Source organism: Acanthopagrus latus, chromosome 15 (assembly GCF_904848185.1).
Source record: "Acanthopagrus latus isolate v.2019 chromosome 15, fAcaLat1.1, whole genome shotgun sequence".
Taxonomy (NCBI): domain Eukaryota; kingdom Metazoa; phylum Chordata; class Actinopteri; order Spariformes; family Sparidae; genus Acanthopagrus; species Acanthopagrus latus.
In genome coordinates this window covers 8238511-8254629 of record NC_051053.1, presented here as the reverse complement: position 1 = coordinate 8254629, position 16119 = coordinate 8238511, and the positions used below count along the sequence as shown (strand labels likewise).

The following is a 16119-nucleotide window of genomic DNA, read 5'->3' as shown; positions in this document are numbered from 1 at the left end:
CTCCGACAAGATAAGGTCCCTGGCATTTCTGGCCATGGTGATTAACTGTGCTGCTGAGGCGGGAAGGAAATCGGAAAGAGAACATGAATTGTGGACGCTGCGAGAAAGTTTTTGGATATCATGGGGATTACTAGCGAGGAAGTGCAGGGGCCCTCTCGGAGCCAACACTGAGTCGGATGGCTCATAGAGAACGGGATGAGAGGAGGGGAAGAACTCCTCTTTAGTAGGTGGGAACACAATATTTAGGATGCAAACCACCTCCAAACACCAAACAAAAAACAGTTGAAAGTTTGTTCAGCTGGGCTGCAGATCTGCTCAGAAGCTTGCTGCCGGCTGCCCCAATCGCCACGGGCTCAATCTTCGGTAGCTAACTGATGGATGTCCTCGTTCTCTTTTGAAACTTTTTTTTTTTTTTTCAAAATCCAGCTTGGAGTGTTTGTTTGTGCGATGTAAACTGTGAATAAAACATTAGTTATCGCCAGTTGACGATAACATCTTCCGTGTGTTCTTCCTCAACTGGTCTGCCAATCCTATACAGTCACTCAGAAAATCAAACGTTGTCAACAGTTTGAATTTGATGCATCTGACAGCTCCCTGGCCAAAGATAACAGGGAATACATTTCTATCCTGCTGTCACAGGTCTGCTATGGAGGCAACATGACCCAGATATAGACACCGTGACACGCCTGGCTGAGTTAAAAGCATTTACTTATTACAAAAATCAATGAGCAGGATTTGCTGCAGTCAAAATAACGTCCCTTAAGGAACTGACGCAGAAAATTGTGTTAATGAGATAGACAGTGGAAAGTTGGCAGCAGGTAGCGTGGCAGATCGCAGCTATACATTACAGACATAATAATTGAGACAGGTAGACAGATTCCAAGGAGTGGCTGAGTCACAGATGCAACATCTGGCATCTGTCCAACACTCGCTGTGAGCTGCCTTTTGTAAATACTGGGACTGATCCAGGTGATTGAGTCAAGACAAGGGCGACTGGAGGCAACTGGTGAACAAGCGACTGAACGAAAATGAAGGGAAAACCAGCTACAGAATACTGCAAACAGACATTTTGTCTCAATAAACCTCAGAGTGACATGGTTTTAACCACAGATGGTGAGAAAGTTCAAACACGTAACAACCTCCCTGGGGAAAAAAAAAAAAGCTCTGCTGAAAAATGCATCCATCTCTTGAGTTTCATCTGTCCATCTCACCTGAAACCTCTCCTGAGGTGATGCAATTCTAAGCAGGGAATAAAAACACACCTCTGGCTACTGTTGTTTCTGGAAATCTGTGAAGCATGGTTTTATCAGCTCATTTTGGGCTATTTTGGCTCAGCGGTGTGAAGCGGAGTCAAGCTTACCTTGGCTGATATACGAGGGGATAACATAACACAGTGGGGACACAAATCAATACAGTACGTGATGAAGACCATACATCAGCTGCTTATTAACTGTCTGAAAGGCTTGATAACACATTGATAAGGTTAACCAAAGAGTTTGCCTTGAGACCTGTTGAGAGATAACAAGAAAACCTTGCATCTTTCAGACCAATCCTATCCAAGCAGCCTAAGAAAGAGAGATGAGATATTGTACTGAGGTCAGTGAGAGGTCCATGGAGAGGCACACTAAAACCAACATGTCTACGTCGTATGACTTCTAATGAATAAACGCCTCCAGGAAATGAAATACCACACTTCAGAGAGTAGGTTATCAACTGTTTTCTTTCCCCAAATGATTGATAGGGCTAATAATGTTGCAACCACACTGGGCCAGCCCAACGAAATACCGCTGATGAGACTGCAATTACTCTGTGAGTAGGAACCTTTAAAAGATCCGTTGTTAACCTACTCTCTGAATTGTGTTCCTTCATTTTCTGGAGGCATTTCTTCATCAGAAGTCATGCGATGTAGATTTGTTGGGTTTTATTGGTTTTATCCATGAATGTCCCATAGACTTTAGCAAACGGTTAAAATAAAAATAAAAAAAAACTCGTTAAAGGCCTTCAAAGAAAGCAAAAACGTTGCTCAGAGAGATAGCCTGACAATGCAGTTCCTATGTACATAGCACTTAAGTAATCTGTTCCATGACCTTCACCTTCATGTAGGGTAACCAATCAGTGTTTCACAGGTATCAAATGAATAGCTGCTTCAAGTACTGTAACCTTTTTAAGTGAGGTGGATTATAATGTTTCTTCGACGACTTTAATCAGACGCTAACCCTGACTGTCTTATATGAACTCAAGCAAAAGCAATTTGTCCCTCTTTAATGGTCCTTATCAACCCCGTGAACGCCGCTGTGCTTTCATAATTCTAATTCAAACACCAGCTAAATAGAATCAGGTGCGTGCACTGATTTTAGAACACAGAGTGACTAATGTTCCTTTGAGGGTCGTATCCCTTTAAAACAGCAAATACAACTCCAAGTTATCCTCCTGCGTCCTTTAGGTCATCATTCGTTGTCGGTTTAACTTTTCGGGCATCAAGTGAGCAACGTCTCACACACACACACTGTTTTCATGTGTTTGAGGGGGATTCATAAGAAAACTAACCTCCCCAGTGTTCATCACACACTGTGAACAGGCTGGTCTTGTTTGTTAGTTCCGGCAGCAGGCTGCTGCACTCCATTACAATAGCCTGAGGGATCATGATGATGCACGACACAACCCAGATGCCGACAATACTCTTGCGAGCCCTCTTGGCTGTGCTCTTGAACATCAGCGGGTGGCAGATAGCATACCAGCGGTCTTGGGCAATGCAGCTCAGTGTCAGGACCGATACAGAGACGGAGATGGTCTGGAAGACAAAAAGAACAGAAACACCAGTTTGAGTAATGTGGAATAGTATTTTCCTACTATAGTGTCAGAAACCAGAGTACAGATCCAATAGCTTCATGTTTTAATAATGGTTTATAACTGTGACACATGAGACATTCACATGAATGTATAAAGTAGATGTGAATCTTGAAACAGTTTAATATTATAGTACAGTTAGTTTAACTCAGTAAATGTGTTTGTAATAATATATATATATATATATATATATATATATATATATATATATATATATATATATATATATATATATATATATATATATATAAAAAATATGAAAAATAATTAGGATCATTCTTCAATCAACTGCTGACACATTTCTCAAACTGCTTATAAATGTCTTATAATCTAACAATAAATGTGTTTATTATGTTATCATTAACACTTAAATAGTCTTATTTATGATAATAAGCATCTTGTAAGGAGTTATGGGGGCCTTCTTACCAATTTACTCATGAGTATTACAAGGACGTTAAAGTGAAGCATTACTGTAAACATGAATGTAATTATAAAATGAGGAATCTCTTAATCTTATGTTATTATCATATCTCTGTAACTGTCCATCTGATGTGCCTCATACTTGGGAGGTTTGATTCAGAGGTAAAAAGGAAGTATTGTGTTGCATTTCGTGCAATTTAGTCACGCGACATTAAACAGCAAACACCGTTCAGCAGGGGCATGGCTTCAGCGGCTCTGCAGGAGGTAACTCGGCTCATGCATGATATCATGGGAAAGCAGACGTAAACCCAACGGAGATTAGCTTGGCGCAACAACTACGTTGCGGCGCGCGAGAAAAACAAGAGCGGAAGGTTAATGAGTCTGGATGCGTGGGTTTTATACACTCCAGCGTGATTTGAATCTCTCACTGAGTGTTGTGGTCCAGCTTCGGAAGTACCAATGTAATCATCCAGATTTTAGAATATAAATGGCCTATCAAACACTATTTATAGTGGTAAATATTTTCAGGGCAGCACTGTTTAGTCTATGAGCAGTGCAGAAGGTTGAAGACTGGATCTGTATACCCCTCGCATTACCATATAATCAGTGCAAAACAGCATGTTTTGAACAGGCACTGCACTAGTGCTATTAATGTGCAACGGTGTTACAAAATTTGTACTTGCTGGGGATGTGCTTTCCATCTCTAAAATGTTCCGTGTCTGCAGCCGACAGCCTGCCTTTGTAACTTCAGCTCTGTCAGTTGCAGCAGAGAGGAATCTGTTCTCAGGTGTTTGGAGAGACACGGACGCATACCAAAGAATCAAATACATGTACTGTTTCCTCAAAAAGATTAAATGGGTGTGCTCTCTGGTAGCAAAGGTGAATTTATCATCAAGCATCTTGTCTACAATGAGAACATGTTCCAACAGATAGGAGTTATTCTGTATTTTAAAGCCTGAATGGCAGAACATCATGTTATGTTGCAGTACAACATGCTAAAATTGGCCTTGGCTGATGGCATCAGGGAAGTCAATGCCCCACCATAATAATGAGTGTTTTTATCCATGTTTTTTTCTTTAAAAAAGAAAAACTGTAGAGTAATCATTTGTATTCACCGAAATACAGTGGCTACAGTAGCTTTGAAAATGCTGTGAAGGTCAAGCACACATTAAGGTAGTTCAGAGTTCCTCATCAGGCGATGATAATGGCCTCATGGTAATCAAAATGTTTGAGGGTTAGTGTGAGTTCACATTTGCAGGGTTCAGTTAGTCTGAAAGGACACTGGGAGTTGAAGTCAATGCTCCCCACCTTTTTTCCCCCTTATCTTGATGGAGGGCAGTCCGCTCTCATCACTCCCTGAATCACTCACCCGCCATGCTCTCAAGAGGACCTCTGGTGAGACCGAGCCCTACCAGATAAAGCCTAATTTGAATTATTGATCTGAGAAATTGGACCAACATTAGCTGCTGCGCACTGAAGCATGTGAAACTTCCCGTATTGGGGCCGAGCTCATTCTCACCCATTTCGTCTGCGGGAGATAAACTTGGGTGTTGTTGGGGATTCATTCCCTACGGCCAACAAAAGCTGCGCTCCATCACTTTGAAACGTTATCTAAAGGATGCTTAAGGATGCCGGTGGTATACTCTATCATGTCTGTTAACTAATTTCATTCATTTACAAGCTGTGTAAAAAAGGGGAGATAACATTGACCTTCAGGCACAAAAAGATGAATCCTCACATAATTGTCCTCTGCCTGACAGGAAATCAATAATACGTTAAGCTTGGTATGATGACCTTGAAATGCATACAATAAAGATGATGCAAACATAACCACAGCCGTGTCACAAAGTCTTTTTACATATCCTCTTATAGTTAACAGAGCTAAAGAATTGATCCTATTTTTCTTTTATTGAGTGTGTGTTAATACCCACTAGTGCACCAAATGTGTGTTAATCTGCCCTTGAGGATCTTTTGCCAACACTTTATGACCACATAAAAGACTTTAAAATATCTAATATCTTTTTTTGTCCCTGCACAATTCTGTTGGAATTACTTCACACTTTTGATGTTTTTGTTGTTTGAAAATGTGGAAAATGTTAAAAATAGTAAAAATTCATATAGCTTTTATTTGAACTGGTAGTCTACCTAGTTTCAGTTAAACGCACAGCCACAAATGCCATCTGGAAAGAGATAAAGAAGTCACCCACACAGCTTCATTCCTCAGCCTGTGGGACTCTTCAGTTCATCCTCCACACTCCACCATGCAAAACAGCCTGAGCCCTTTTTGGCCACATCACAGATGAGGAAACAACAACAACAAAAAAAACCCCAAAAAAACTAAAATTAACAATGCAGCCCTGGTGTTGTTTAATAATGATAAATGTAACATGGTCACCTTGTAATTTCTGCCGCTTAAGGGTGTCTCAATGAAAACAATTCAAACGAAGGGTGCAGTTTGATGACTTTGTGATGTGGTTGTTGTTGTCTGTATTGTTAAACAACCACCATTGCTGCTAACTTACACATGAAATCATCTTTACAGTCGAGGTAACGTATGACAGTTTTATGTTATGTCTAGTCATGTTTGCAGACTTTTTCCCCAACTTTCTGACTAGATGGCGGCAAGCATCCCGTTTTGTCAACATCCAAATCCGACTTGAGTGTGATGCAGTCAGTGTTAGCTGGAGCACTGACTTTGTACTGCCCTGTCACACGGTTGCTGTCGTGGTTACTGTCTGCCTGTTCAGCCTGGGTTTTGCTTTTGCTGCCTGAAAAGCAACAAGTAGCCTCTGTACTGAGTTCAAAGCATTGTCACCTAAATCAAATTCGGACAACATTAGATGTGGCGTGCTGATGCATGAGAGAGATCCAGTGTTGGGGATTCCATCACTTTCAAGTGGGCTCTGGTGGGCTCATTTCCTCCGGGAAATAAACACTCAGCTCCATCACTTTGAAATGCTTAGCTTAAGAATGCCAGTGTTATCCTAGATCACATCTTGATGACGACTGTAATTTCATTCATTTGCAGAGGGGAGAGAGCATTCCCTGTAGGCAAAGACAGACAAATCCTCACATAATTGTCTTCTGCCTGACAGGAAATAAATAGTACATTGACAGGTGTATTGACCTCGGAATGTTGGCCTGAAAACAGAGGAGGGATCGCCACTGGCGCTTGCCTGGTTGTTAGTAGTTTTAAACTTCCCAAAGTTTAGCTTTATATCCTCTAGGTCCATCACTTATTATGAGCTATCACTTAATATCCCTTATTTCTAAACTGCTTATAAATCATTTTTACGCTACAGTTTATAGTGACAGAGTTGAAAACACACTTTTAATTTAGCCTATTTAACACTTTATTTCTGACTAACGGGGCCTGAAGGCACAATGTCAACTAAGGTGACCGAATCCGACCAGCACCTGGACATAGTTTGTACATTTTTATCTTAACCTGGCCTGCCAAGTCCTGCTGGATCTGAAAAGGTTTGAGGGGGGAGTTTGAATGAGTACCGGAGGTTATATCAAAGGGCGACCAAATGAAATGCAACTTTACCTTGAGTGACATTATGGATTTCTCTGGAGAATGTAACTACAAAACTCAAAAAAATATATAATGTCATGTTATGTGGAAATGTATATTAATTAATTAATTTATATTAATGCAGTTATGGACCCTGAAATCTTGAAAGCCATCAGCCTGAAGTTTGATCCAGCATCTGAAGACCCTGCTGCCCTTTGCTAAGAAGTGTGAAACCCACATAACCCCTGAGAGAAAGACTATCAGAGAGGATGTGAAGAAGCATTTATTACTTCATCAACAAGGGATTGCTGAAGTATCAGCATACTGAGGTTAAGCTACAAAAGATCCAGGTCACATTGCCCTGTGTGAGATAATGGCTGCTAAATGCAGCCCGTCTCCAGGAAATAACAATATTAAATAGGAAACGGGATCCTTTGAACCACAAAGAGCTCTGTCAGTTTAAAATTATTCAGTGGGTTCAGGAAGAACATTTGTTAACAGCCTTGATGAAACTTTAAAAGGATAGTGTTGAAAATCTCTGAGGTGGCATGTTAATAGAGGACACCTTTCTACATGTGCTGACTTTGTTCCTCTACCACTGAATGGGAATAGTCCTCTTCACACCTCCATTAATGCATTATATCACACAGCTCCTGCAATGAATAGACCCCATTCTTGAGTAATGGATCTCACCTTGAAAAAAATGGTCAGAAAATTAAAAGTATTTCTTTTTTTTGCACTTTCTGCCAAAAACGTTCTGCTGACGAAGCGTTTCACTGGATAACGGATGACGGCGATTTCAACACGGAATCTATTTAGCAGAAACTCCTCACGGTCAATGTGAACTGTTTTGGAGCCAAACTGATATTTTCAGTGATACACTCTCAGTACAACATTACAGAATTTTAATTGAAAAATGTAGCCGAGGAGGATTCATTCATTTTCTGCAGTGCCAATACTCCAGTACCACCTGCGCTTTCTCACTCTCGTTTTCCCCAGCAGCAAGGCTGCAGGATCAGACTTCAGAGGTTTCAGGGTGCACAATTTTCTAATAAAATCAAGATACAAAATATGTAAAATGACTACACTGAAATGTGTAAAAACAACTACACCTTGGTTATACATTGCATTGAGTCATGTGCTTATATAATCCCAAATTTTTCCAGCAATGTTCAAGCCCAGAGAAATCTGTTATTTTTAAGGTAGCGGTGCTTTTCATTCGGTCGCCTGTCACCTGTCAAACTACTGTGGACTTTAATGCATTACCCATTAAGACAAAAACTCCCATGATTCCACAGTTCTGCACCATGTAATCAAACCACTTCTTTTGTTTTCACTGCTTTGATTGACAGACCCCAACCTGCTTCAAAGTTTGATGCTGTAGGTGCTCTTGTAGTGTCACTTCTTGAAGCGCCCCTGTAGTGCACTCAAGAAAGTTTGAGGCAGGGGGTGGCTGAGTGGGTAATTCATAAGGTTTTACCTCAGGCGACTGGGAATCACATCCTATTTGTGATTGAGAGTCTGAAGGGACTTGTTTCTAATTTATCGAACAGTCAGTAGGCGAACTACACAAAATATGTATGAGAAGCCGCCTAGGCCAAAATGGCATACTTCACTGGCACATACAAATGTACTGGTACTAAGCACTTGCACATATTGTACATGCATACTCATATGTATACGCATTCATTTTAGCCTAGGCATGAAAGGCACATCACTTAAGTTACTTATGTAAGTTATTTTAACACAAAGTATGATCTTTTCCAAACCGTACATTTTTTTTTTTTAATAACACTAACTAAACTGCGTTCATTTGATAATGCTAATGAGATTCCAAAGGTCATATGTTGCCATACATCATCATATGCAAAATGTCAGCACACTTTATTTTGAAAGTCTAACGCAACGTTGTATTTGATGTATTGAATCATTGCTAACTTGACTGCAGAGCTTTCAATGTGAAAACTGATGCTATAGAGGTACCTCATCATACATTGCCATAGTGAAACTTAAGGCCACTGACCAATCAGACATATTTGATGAGTTAGGAGTAAGAATGTGTTGCATGAAAATAAACCCTTCACAATTCAACTACCAGTCCAAAGTGCAGTGACGCAACAAGTTTTCTTGAGTTTCATTATTTTTACATAACAATGATGACATCAAAACTGTAACAAAAATTCCATTGAGAAATAATTTTTAAAAAAACTACAAAAACCAAACTATCTTAAAATTTTGATTCTTTACAGTAGTAGTGAAGTGTTACCAAAGGTTATTTCCTAAAACAGCTGTGCACTGTAGCACTCGAGCGGGGGGACCTTGGACATAAATGTCCTTATTCTCATCAAGACATTCTCTCCAGTCACCAGTCGTCATGTTGGTGAGATGATCTGATCTTCATGCTGTGTAGAAGGGGTGCAGTAAATGCCTCAACCTTTGTTACACAGTCTGCATTTCCCTAATACTAATACTTTAATACGTATAGAGTATATACTGTCTAGTATTCAAGATAATTGGCACCTCATGCTAATGTGAACATTTAATGACATTTAAATGTACATTCATTAAATGTCAGTGGAAACCTTCTCAAATGTAAGTCGCAGACAAACCTGAATTTACCTGAGTTCTGTACCATTAAAGGTACAGAACTTCAATGCAAGATACACCAGCAGCATCAAGCACGGCGTCTAATATGATTTTCTTGTGCTGCTTTGAGCAAATCACTCATGTTTCATTCATTGATTTACTGCAAATTATCTACAAATTGAGGAACTTAATCTGTGCTGCTGCAGTTTAATTGATCAGCAGTCATTAGTATCCTCAGATTTGTCCAAGTATCAATTATTTCTTTGGGTTTTCAACATACCGTATCAGGGAATCACCCTGAGCCTATATATGTAACGCTGCAAAGAGAACATAAAAAATGCTTAAGTAATCCCTGAGAGGGGATTATTATTATCATTATTAATGTATTATTGTTAATAGTAGTATTAATTTATTATTAATAATACTATATTCCTAATAAACATGGCCTCACCTCCATAAACATTTCCACACTTCTCACCCTTTACAAGCGCCACTGCGCCCCTCTCACTAAAGTCACACAGTTCAGAAACAAGTGATGAGGGGCGGAGACACAACAGAGACACCATTTACCCTTTTAGAAAACACTGTACCATCAAAATGATTGTGACGCTCTTAGTTTAATATAAAATTGGTATAATCTTGCTTTAATTGTATTTTTTATTATTTTTTTGGATCAGATTTGTTGGATTCTAAATAATGATTTAAACTGATTTAAAACACCACAGATTACACCAGTGAAAATCAAGAGATGGAGGCAAACTATAATTACCTGGGTGTTCACCTTGACAATAAACTATCACTACTGTAAATATCTTGCATTCTATTTAACTTCATGTGTATCTGTCTGATTCTTTTTCCTGTACTTGATGCAACCTGAGCTGTTGTAACAAGTGACTTTCCTCATTGTGGGATAGCTAAAGCCTATCTAATCTAATCTAATCTAATCTGATTTCATTTCACTACATCAAAGTGGCCTGCAACATGATGTAAAATAAATGATCTTCTTTTGGCAGAAGTGGCTGGCATGGTGGGGACGATGCTGCAATGAAATGTAAATAATGGAGAGGGCAAAAGATTTGCCCAAGGCATTTAGTCACGATGGGATAACATTAAAGCTCTCACACACTGCACATCTCGTGGGATGATGAAAACATTATTTTTTTATCCTCATGAATAAAAAGAAAAGAAGATTCCAAGAATGACAAAGATGGAGCACTTGGCCAGTCACGATTTCTCATGTCATAATTGAAAAGCAGAGGTCAAAGTTAATCTCTTACCTGCAGATAAGGCACAACTTTGCAAAGAGTTTTTCCAAAGAACCACGTCTCTGTGATGTCTACCACAAGGCTTGCAGGCAGGCAGATGATGGTGACCAACACATCAGCAAAGGAGAGATTGACGATGAAATAGTTGGTCACGGTGCGCATGTGCCGGTTTTTCCAAACTGCAAAACAAACTGAAAAAAAGGCACAATCAACAACCGCCCGAGCAGAACTTCATTGTGCACAAATCACATGGCAATTCCAAGTAATTCATAATTGGCAGATACACATAATGGTCTAAAAGTCATGAAAGAAATCTAAATTCATCTAATTTCATATCCAATTTTGAGGCTTCAAAATGCATCCAATGTGTCCATTCAAAACAATACCAACAAGCCACAGTGTATTGCTTTGCAGTTGCTACCTTATTGCGTCTTTCAGATCTCTGCAGTAAGAGCCAATACCTTGATGTCTAACTTACAGCTGACAGTATGACAGTATGACTCATCATTTCCTGCTAATAACTCAGCATCGAAAATCATCCGCCTGGGAACCACAGAGATCTGTGAGCTAATGTGCCTTGTTCCGGCAGATACACCTGCTGCACCTCGAAGTCAAACAGATTGCTCTGCGCCATGGTTCATAATGAGTCAATCACAATCATTTATCCAACATGGAGCAGGTTTGCACCCAGTGAGTCACAACATTTCGCTGCTCTGATCGATTATACGTCCGTCGAATTGTCGAACACTTTCAGACTGTTGGTAGCGTGCTGACAAATATGAAGGAAGATTCCGTTACAGCGCTGCCTATTTCAACCCTCACACGTTAGTGCTCTGTTTAGCTGTAATGTGAGAAACATGGGAGACATTTTTTTAGCTGCTTGAAAACAGACCAAGCACTGCCTAGGATTGGTCGGTGCCAGTTGTTAACGCCACTTGGAATTTTAAAGCACAAAAAGACAGGCTCCAGATTCTTATACATTTATACACAAGTCTTGCATGAAATCGTTTTCTTGTCTGTGAAGCACACAGCCTGCCAGCAAATTTGAGGGACATTACCCTACATTGATCCCTGGTAGTGTAACCTGTGCTGCAATGACAATGCGCAAAATAACCAGAGGGGTTTCGAAGGTGGGTGGGAAAATCTTGCATATGCATTCTGAAAAGCAGCAGGAATGCTTTTTCGACCATGACCCATGTATCTGCAGGAGGCAATGCAATCAGGTAGTACACTGACATCGCTGTGGAACGTAAATGTTTAAGTAAGGAGGGGATTATTGCATCCAAATTCGATGAACAGCTTAAAATTAACTTAAAATCAAGCCAATATGTTTTTTGCGAGTGTGTGTTTTTGTTATTTTTTTTTTTACTGTGATTCAAGTTTCATTTTTGGAATAAGTGCTTTAGGTGGTTTTTCTAAATTTGTTTACAGCGCGAACAGCCCTTAAAAGTCACTAAAGCTGAGTTGTGGAGGATTTGGAACATTGAGGACCACGGGTGGGCAGATGGGTAGAAGACCAGAGTGGGTCCCAGGTGTTGCAGCATGCAAAAGACATGGGAGAAGAAAGCTTTCTACCCTTACATCAATGTATTTCTCTACCACTCATGTACCCGTATACTGAATAATGTATGCTTCAGATAATATAACTCCCCCATCCAGCTGTCTTCAAGGGCAGTGCTCCATCTGACTGCACCCATATGTTGCTTTGAAGTAGCAAGTAGAGAAATTTACTTTCTGCATAGAAATATATATATATATATATACCAATATACAAATATATATATATATATATATATATTTCTATATCTCTCTATAAAAGCAAGAAATCTGTGTGTGTGATCTGTGTGTGTGTGTGTGTGCCTCAAATATCTCTGCAGATCAGGATCAGACTGACATGAGATTTTCAACATGGCTGCTGCATGGTTTAAGGGTGTGCAACGTTGGATTTGTTTGGACTACAATGATACCGTTAATAAATTATTTCATAAATGCTTTACAAATTCCGCTAGCATTGTTAACCGTAGCCACCATAGTCACGTGCGCACCAGAGCCAATCACTGCAGAGCCCATTCCCACAACACACCTTAAGAAACAAACGGGGTTATACCTGCAGCGGTGCGAGCTGGACCGGGATTTTGCTGGAAACTGGAATCAGAATCTGTGGCTGTTTGTGTGTAGCTAGCTGTTAGCCCACCCCCACGGCCCATCTCCTGAGTTGACGGACGCGCCGGCACATCCAAAACTGGCCTTACGATAAATAGTGTCTGCCACGCTTTTTCGCAAACATTGCCGTCACGTTTGCTTTGTGTCTGGTGCAGGAAGAAATGGTAAAAATGGGCTTTTGTCACAAAAGCGTCCGCAAGCACGAAGTGTTTGGAAAAAGGCACCACACCAACCAATCACAAAATTATATGGCAAACCACGTGATTTGGTTGCTGAGGAACAGGTAATAAAAATGGTTTGTTAAACAGTTGTTTTCACAGTAATAAATCTAACTTTTTCCTACTCTGATTTTATGGGGTTTTTTTTGTGATTTTAGGTCCGTTGTGTTAATACAGTAGGCCTATGTCAAAATGTAAAAATAACTGTACAGTCACACATGTGAGGTTGTGCTAAAAATAATGACACCAAAGAGGCAAGATAAATAGTTTTCATGGTGAAATATAATGGTAAACTCAAAAGTAGTCAAAAACGGCCAATTATATCCCTGATGTCCCACCTTCAAACACAGCCTCATTTGGCCATCCATGAAAAAGATACTTAACCTCCCACTTTTCTATAGGAATACCTACTTCCTACAGGCAATGCACTAGTATATCAAAAGCAGCTGATGGTTAAGGTGCTGTGGTAAACTTGAATTTCATCCTGACAAATGTTGCGTTATGAAATTAAAGTTTGTAGCTCATTCATGCTACACAGAAATAGAACACGTCTAGTTTTCTTTCAACATATACACATGAACACATGTACACCCAGGAAATAATTCAGTAGTCCATCAAATACTATCAATCAACAGAGTCCACCTCTCCTCATCACACTGAAAGCTTGATATGAGATGCTGTGGTGGAGACAGTATTCTGTAAATATCTTCACCCTAAACCAGCCTTAGTCTGTTCTTGTCCATGTCATTTTCCTTCATCTGAGCATTAGCAAGAATTAGCTTTAAATCCAAGCAGGATTAGCATGCCTCCCAATCCTGATGTGGTCAGGTGCTTCAGGGTGGATGATAATCATCGTAAAGTCTTTTGATCATTTATTTCTAACACAGTCAAGAAATGTTTCAGCAACAACGCCAAAATCTTAAAGAAAACAGTTTAAAAAAAAAACATTAATGTATACATTTGAAGGAGCCACATCTGTAGGCATGCATAACCTTTCTCATTTGGTTTCAGGCGCTACAGGTCATGTGAAATGTGCGTTTTCATCTCTACTCTTAACAATGCTGTTGGTTCATGTTGTGTTTTACTTGCTCTACACGCCATCAATTTAATTAGGCAACTACTGATGTACTGAAATGAAGAGGGAACCATCTAACCTGACTCACCAGATGGTATGTTACACAGAGCCATCTGCTTTAGCCATCCACATAGCACACCATCAGGCTCTGGATCACGCGCAATGTTGAAACTGACCCTTGTCAATGGGACATGAACAATATAAATCAATACGCGAACTATATAACACAAAATGAATCTGGCTCTGTTCCTCAGAGATGATTGAGGAGCAAATTCCGGTGGACTCTTAAGGGCTCTTGTGGACTTGATGAATTGTGTGCTGTTTGTTCAGCCCTCAGCACTCCAGTCCAGATATTAGTGGGTGAAGCAGAGGAGCAGAGGGTACTGAAGCTCTGTCCTTTCATATCTATTATGTGACGCTCAGTGGACTCCTAGGTGAACAGTTAGGTGAGTCAGACAGGGATGGAGTCCTCCGTGTATGCGGTGCTCTCTCTTTGGTGTTGACTGCTGTCAGATTAAAGAGACCTTCTACCTTTGCTTTATCAGACCATTCCTGAACATTTTTTTCAGAGTGCTGAAAGAGGCGATTGGCTCCCTAAACTGAGGACGCTAAGCGAAGAAAACATAAATAACATCCCAGTGGCCTGCATGAAATAAACACCACTGCCACTAATTTAACAGTGTCTTCAGTATGCCTAGCTGGAAATAAAAAAACATTAGCACTACTATTTAATTCCTCTTGACTGCTATTCATCTATTGCCTGCATCCATTTCTTTTTAAAAATTAAAAGTTTGCTATATGGATTTCCAACTAGAAGGCCAGGCCTTGGCTCCTCACATTCATCAGTGAGCTTTAGATGCCCATGATCCTTCCTTGGACCGCGTTTGGTGGGTTCTGAGAGCTGTTGCTCAGCACTGTGAACATCATTTTTACCAGGCAGTTTAGAATATTTAGCAATTTGGTCCTTTGCACCAACTGTATTTGTGGACGATTTACAGAAACAGAAACTTATACAAAGGAGATTCTGACACTGCAATGATGATCAAAAGTCATAATAAAAATGTCTTAGCCAATCAACACATTTGTCCTAATTAATTAGTCCGTGTTTGATCATTTCACCTACAGTGCAAAGGGGCAATAAACTGCCTCAGCGTCAAACAATCATGGCTGCACATTCATCTTCTTGTACAATAAGAGTGACAGTAAGCTGCTGACGCTGGATGCGCATGTTTAGTCTCTGCTGGGAGAAAGATACGAGTAAGCTCCTTATCCTCCCCAGTCTCTCATTCACAGCTCCCCGCGCTGCTACGCTAACTGAGGCGCTACAGGCACATTGAGAAAAACTAGAGACAAACCAGATCACACATCATTTTTCACAACCGCACATAATGAGTGGTATGTTACAGTAAATCCCCGGAGCACAGCTGGATCCACATTTATACAAGTGAGGGCAGGCACCATTCAATCAGAGTTAAGAAGGAGAAAGCCTCGGGTTGGTGAACTGCTCCGTTTGTTGCTTTGATCTGTGTTTTGTATTTGTGTTATCTGGTCCTTGTGGTTCGTGTGGTTTGCACTCATTATTTTCCCACTATGAATGGGTTGTTACGGATTCCTGGAATCTTACCAAGGCCTACAGACTTTTACACTGTAACTATAACGCAACAAAGGAGAGAAAGAACGAACATGTGCCGCGAAAAACGTTGGGATGGAAAGCAGAAAACGTTGCCAACACGAGCATCCTCAAAATATAAACCTGAATGCATCGCCTGGTTTGCAAAGCTGTAAAATTGATCGTTTCAGCTTGTTGAGTTTTATTGTAATGTGTCAATGGCATTAAGATTTACAGTCAGTGAGTATTTAATGATGTCAAACAGGTTTAACTAAGGCTGTATGTCATCTAGGTGTCCCAGTGTCCTCTGCTTTTGTATTGAGTTACACCTGTGCTTTACCTGTTGCGACAAGTTTGAATGTCTTTGGTGACAAAGGTTAGGGAACAGCTAACACGCACGGACATTTTAAGGTGCTGCT

At 40.2% G+C, this 16119-nt stretch overlaps 1 protein-coding gene across 1 annotated transcript in view; it reads right to left on the bottom strand.

The window, feature by feature from the left end:
- hcrtr2 (hypocretin (orexin) receptor 2) overlaps nucleotides 1-16119 on the bottom strand; it is a 30203-nt gene that overhangs the window by 4840 nt on the left and 9244 nt on the right. Inside the window, exons 2-3 of the mRNA XM_037122662.1 lie at nucleotides 10648-10826; nucleotides 2548-2791 (exon numbers count right to left, since the gene is read on the bottom strand). Of these exons, the coding sequence (XP_036978557.1) occupies nucleotides 2548-2791; nucleotides 10648-10826 (423 nt within the window). The remainder of the gene's footprint in view (nucleotides 1-2547; nucleotides 2792-10647; nucleotides 10827-16119) is intronic.